The following is a 6,094-nucleotide window of genomic DNA, read 5'->3' as shown; positions in this document are numbered from 1 at the left end:
GAGTGCTGAACCCACCTGTTTGCTGAGGAGCAGAGATATTTATTTCTGAAGGAATCAACTTCCTGGCCTGCATGCTTGCTGTGTACAAAGAACAATCAATGTTGCTGGCACTCCAAAGGCAACATGGAAAACTTTCTTCATCCATTAAAGGYTTGATTTTGGATGCTGGGAAAGGGCTCAAAAATGTCTCATTCAGCAGCACACAGGGCAATGTAAAATTCCTTGGAGGAACTGGATGGACCATGCAGTGGGCAGCTGCCCTCTGAAGGAAGTCTGCAAATACAAAGGTATTTGGAATAAAAGGAAAAGTTCTTATTATCAGACAATAAAAAGGGAGTGGCTGATGTTATAAAGAAATGCATTTGTGAGGTAAAAATCAGGCTGTTCCCAGGGCTATCCCCTCTTTCCAGGGATAATTCCCTGAGGTAAAGACAAAATTACTCAAAACATCCCCTGGGAATGGAGGCAGAGCTGGCAGATTGCAGCCTTCTCCTCCAAACTCACTKCACCCAGCTTTTTGTCTGATCTTGAAATAAATCAAGGCTAAGATTGTTGGTGAAGCATCATTTTGGGGTAAATTGGTTGATGTTAACCCCAAAAAAAAGTGAATCCTAAACTGAAGTGAATCCTAAAGTGGGTATGAGTCCCATCTGCCTGTGCAGTGATGGAACAGATTCACTGCAGCTCTGATAAACCAGCTCAATTTCTGTAAAAAAACAATCTTATTGTAATTATAAAACATGGTCCCACTGTAACTCTTCAATAAAAAAGGACAACATTACTGTGGGTGCAACTGCACAACCYCAGGGCATTGTCTGGGAAATGAGAGGCAGGAAAGGAATAATTTTTCCCATCAGACTTAGATCTTTCCAAATAAAACCCCTCTGAGAACATTTGTTGATAAGTCATAGCTTGAACTGTGCTCACAATGGTTCAGAGAAGGATGAGCWCGTGGGGTTTGGAAACAACTTCCCATAAATTGTGAATTCCAAGATTAAAACTCCACTTCCAGCAAGGCACAGGGTCATTGGGGCATTCTGCATTCAGCTCTTTGCTTGGAAAGGGCAGAAATTTCAAGCAGTTCATTAAATAGAAATTAATTGATGCTCTATGACTTGCAATAGCCAAAATGAAAAAAAAAAAAGAAAAATACAGAATAGCTCTGACACTGTTTGATTAACAGCACAGAGCATGAGTTAAATAATATCAAAATAAAAAAAGCAGAATATCTCCAGCACTGTTTGATTAACAGCACAGAGCATGAGCTAAATAATATAAAAATATGAAAAAAACAGAATATCTCCAGCACTGATTAACAGCACAGAGCATGAGCTAAATAATATCAAAATACAAAATGAGAGCTTTAAAAAAAAAAGCTGTTAAAAGCAGCAGCTGCAGTGTGTGATTAAAGAAGAGGTTTTTGCTGTCTCTCCACACAGATTTTGTGCTGCCAGCCTCCTGCAGGGCTCTGCCCTTCCCTCCTCTCCCGGCTGACAGARTCTGTGCCCTGGTAAATCCCAGCCTCATTAGGCCTCCTGCAGGAGGCAGTTGAGCAAACAGACTCTGGGRCCATCATTGTTGATTAAAAAGGGACAAACAAGTGGCAGCAAGCAGGACAGGTAACCAGCACTGTCCCCAGTTGTCTCTTTTTCTAAGGAACTCCCCCTCGTGTATCGCASATCATCTCAAGGGATTAATTAAATCTTATCAAGGCAAAATGTGCTCGGYTCCTTTCTGCAGAAAATCAAGTGAAAATGAGCCTGGGTTGCAATCTATCCCCAGAACAGCAGCGTGGCTGGGTGACCAGGGCCATCAGATGGTGACAAACCATCCCAGGAAACCTCCCTGGAGCATCCAGGTTTTCCAATCAAAGCTACTCAATATGTTTAGATCAGAAAAGGCATTTAAAAAAAGGTCAGCAATGCAATATTTGACACTGAGTGGGTAAAAGTACAGAGATAGCAAGATTAAAATATGTACATTTATATTAAAAATATGGATATAAAAAGATACCTAAATATAAGGATATATTCATCTTTTTGGTTCATRTTTTGTAAAGATGACACAAATTTTCAAAATAACTTCACTGGATTCCAGGGTCTGCTTTCTCCCTAAGCGTCATCATCAAAAGTCTTTAAATAGTTCTGATTTTAATAAAAAAAAAATTAAAAAGAAGGCAAATACCAGCTGTCACTGCACAGCAGATGCCAATATTGTCAGAGGCATTTCCCAATTAGGAAAGCAGTTTATTAACCCGACATTTGGAGGGAGCTGAGCACCCTTTGGCAGCCCATGGAAGCAGGAATGTGGGCATCCTCCAGGAGCAGAGCTCAGAGCTGGCTACCCTGGACTAAATTACTGCAGTTCTGATGGAAATGGGYGTTTTCCTTACATTTTAGGGAACAAAACAATTCCCCACAAATTTCTGTTTTATCACATTCTGTCTGGGGCATTTATTTGATTGTGTTTTGACCCATCACGTACTTTCCACTGATGTTTCCTGATCTSAAAACTTATCCCAAACTGGTTTTTAGGATTTTCTTTTAGTGACTTACCCATGAGCACAAATATGGTTGGGATGATTTTCCAGCACATCTGGTTTTGTAGAGCTGACCTGAAAAACACACAGAAAATCAGTGGAGAGCTTTTAATTATCAGTCTGTTGTTTAATTTTGGTGCATTTCGGTTCATTTGACAATCACACCTTTGTAAGCAGATTCATGGAATTATGGGGTGGGTTGGGATGGAAGGGAATTGGAAGAGCCTCTAATTCCAAATCCCTGCCATGGGGAGGGACACTTTTCACTAGAAARGAGTAAAAGGCCAGGAAGGAAGAAAAATTCCAATTTTCCTAAGAGCAGCATACACAGAAGCACGCAGGCCCCTATTTAAACAGCAAAGACTTCACTGAACTTTACAGCAACATTTCATTATTTTTCTTTCATTTCAGATACTTTGTGGTTTTTCATTTTCTTCCAATAGTTACATAAATTCTGAAAAAAATCTAAAGACATTTTTATACCTAAAGCTCAATAAAGGATATCAGAAWAAAACATAGAGAGTTTGGCTGCTGTTGCAGTCAAGCAGATGAGTAAAACCACAGCTCAAGTCAGACAGCAAATGCCAGGGCAAGAAATTGGATTTAGGGAATCCCTCCAAAGCATTCCATTCCTKAAATTTTTTTGAGGACAGTTTCCTTGAGAACACTTGTGGAGCCAAAAGAGGCAGTGCCAAGGTTATGTAATGCAGTGCCTTGCAGTTTGGGGCTGCCTGTCCTGTAAAATATTTATATTTGTATATACTTAGATTTAGATTTTTTTTATTATTTTTATTTATTTTCAATATCTACCTGCAGCAGCAGCCAGCTGCCCAGTGATTTTGTGAATTCCCAGCTCCTTCTCCCTGCCTGCTCTCCCACAAGTTCAGCTGGAACCGAATGAGTCAAACCCATCACTTTTCTCCCCACTCACCAGATTATCACCCAGGTCCTTTTTAAGCTCCATTTTCAGCAATGAAAGAGGAAATTCAGATATTCCCAGCCCCTATTTCAGAGCACGATTTGGCTCTCAGCACAGCCTTACCTGCACCTCTTCCATTAGTTTATTCCTAACACAAGAGCCAGAGGAATTATGGAGCTATCAAGTTTGCCACTTCACAAAGATACAGGMAGGAATTATTTTCAAGAGCCTATAATTAATATTATTTAAATTTCCCCAAATTTCTGACAGAAGTAAAAAAAAAAATTAAAAGAGTTTATTTGACATAAATGTACATTATTCATGCTATTAAATGTTTTAATGAGAAATAGCCCTCAAGGATGTTCCTCTTTTACAGGTGCAACAAAAATTTCCCTGTTCATACTTTGACCACTTCTCAACAGGAAACTGGCAGAGACCACTCCCAAAAAAACTAGACATAAAATTCCAAACCTTGGAAAGTTATCTATAGTTTATAGGTGTTAGAGTTTCCCCCATGAAATACCTCCTCACAATGAAAAAAAAACAACCACAGAGCACAAGAACCATGTTGAAGGAAAAATAGAATTCTATGGAAGATTTTTTTTAAAAAATTAAGGGAAAATTATTTTCCTGGAAGGGKGGTAAAGATTGGCAGCAGCTGCCCAGGGAGGTTTGGGGTCCCATCCCTGGAGGGGTCCAAGGAAGGCCTGGATTTGCCACTCAGAGCTCTGGGCTGGGAACAAGGTTGGACTTGGAGGGCTTTTCCAACTTTAATGATTGTGGGATTCTGCCAGAAAAATGACCACAAAGAGCAATCAAAGGTTCAGATGTCAGCACTAATTTTACCATAATTAACAATATTTGGAGCAGAAGGCAAAAGCACAGTTTGGACCAGCTTGAATCTCCTCTCACTGAGGTGTTTTTCCAATCCTGTTTCCAACAACATTCCTGAACAAAACCCAGTGCTGTACATGACCACAAAGCCCTGTAAGCTGCATGGCCCCAGAATGAGCCCCTTTTGTATTCAAAGATCAGCCTTCCTTGCATAAACTCTGCAGATTTAGCCAAAAAGAGATACCCACAGATAAATCCCAGGGCAGGATAAATGTAYTGCTGGGGCAGACAGGACTCCCCAATTTTTTTTTCAGTGAGAACAGTGAATTTGTCAGAATTCCTTACTCAAGTGTAAGAAAAAACACAACTTTTACAGGAGCTTTTACAGGGAATAGGAAGTTCCATAAGGAGAATTATTAAAACTTGTAAACTTTAACCTGGAGAGAGTAAATTAACACTGCCAGGACATACTGGTTTATGCATGGCTGGGGAATTGCCATACAAAAGAAAGGAATTGGGGTCTTTTTTAACAAATATACCTTAAATTATTCTGGAACAACTGATTTTGCTGCTGCTGTGCACAAGAAATTTTCTGATTTCTTATGTAAATTCTACATTCCTCTCCATGTCAACCACAGAATCGCAGAACAGCTCAGCAAGAGGAGTTGGGATTAAAACCAAAACAGAGCAGATATGACAGGCAATGAAATAAGATCRTTTTTCTTTACAGGTGAGGTGAGAAATCATAGAATCCCCTGAGTTATCAGCATGGGAAAYATGTTCAGCACAATCTGAAATGAGCAGGACCCACAAACACCTGCACTGGGCATGGAAAACCATATAAACCATCCCTGACTTTTGCAAGAAATGCCCTAGAGCTGGCTTGAAATATTAAAAACCTCTAAAAAGCATAAAATATTTTAGTAATAACGTCTATGCACAGCATCGTCTGCTCTGCTCTTTAGAGAGTCTGAGAACTTTCTGGTCCTGTTGGTCTGAGCATGGAATTTCATTGCATTTGTTTGGTACTGAGTGTATCAATAACCAATATTAATAAGGAGTTCAGAGCAAGGGGAACACACAAAATAGAAGTGAGTATGACCTTCATTGAATAATTTTGCTTTCTAATATTAAAGGTAACCCAAGCTGGGCAGAAGCACAGCTACAAATCCATCTCCAAACCTGCTGGTGGAGCCTCTCCCACGAGACTCGACAGCAAAACGTCCCAAACTCTTCAGAGTTTCTCCAGATCGTGCAATTACTCTTGTTTGTACTGAAACTACTCCTCATTCTCAGAAATCCACACTGTGGMTATGTCTTTCCTGATTTATAGAGCTCCTGTGATTCCTTGGCACTTCAAGGTAATACCCAYGTTACAGCCTTGGAAGTTAAGGACTCTCAGTGTGTTCATTATAAACTCTATTTATAAACGCTGTATCACTAATTAACTTTCCAAAGTGCTCTTCTGTCACAYCTCTCGCAGCATCAGGGACTCACAGCCCACATTCACTGAGATTTATTTTTCTTTTTCTTCTGACGCTGAACCTCAAGGAATATAACGAGGGAAAGGGCTGCTTTGGGTACACCGTGCCTGGATCTGCGAGCGGGACGTGCAGCCGGCTGCGGGCTGTGCTCAGGAGGATGTTCCAGGAAATTAGAAGGGAAAAAAAGCGGGGACAAAAAGTAAATTCACCGACCTGCTTCGCTTGGCTCTCGGGGCTCCGACTTGAAGTGGCGGCGGCTGAAGTGACGCTGCCACGGCGCTGCTCCGATGGCCGAGCCCCGGACGGGCGCTCCCCTCA

At 40.8% G+C, this 6,094-nt stretch overlaps 1 protein-coding gene across 1 annotated transcript in view; it reads right to left on the bottom strand.

The window, feature by feature from the left end:
* The window catches only part of LEPR (leptin receptor), a 28,340-nt gene extending 25,745 nt beyond the window's left edge, over nucleotides 1-2,595 (bottom strand). Inside the window, 2 exon segments of the mRNA XM_057385949.1 lie at nucleotides 16-273; nucleotides 2,556-2,595. Coding sequence (XP_057241932.1) covers nucleotides 16-273; nucleotides 2,556-2,595 — 298 coding nt within the window.
* Between the last annotated feature and the right edge of the window lie 3,499 nt (nucleotides 2,596-6,094).

The sequence above is a fragment of the Malurus melanocephalus genome, unplaced genomic scaffold, assembly GCF_030028575.1.
Source record: "Malurus melanocephalus ecotype Western Australia unplaced genomic scaffold, MMel_1.1 scaffold_891, whole genome shotgun sequence".
Lineage (NCBI taxonomy): Eukaryota > Metazoa > Chordata > Aves > Passeriformes > Maluridae > Malurus > Malurus melanocephalus.
The sequence above is the reverse complement of the archived record's forward strand: the minus strand, read 5'-3'. Positions and strand labels throughout refer to the sequence as shown.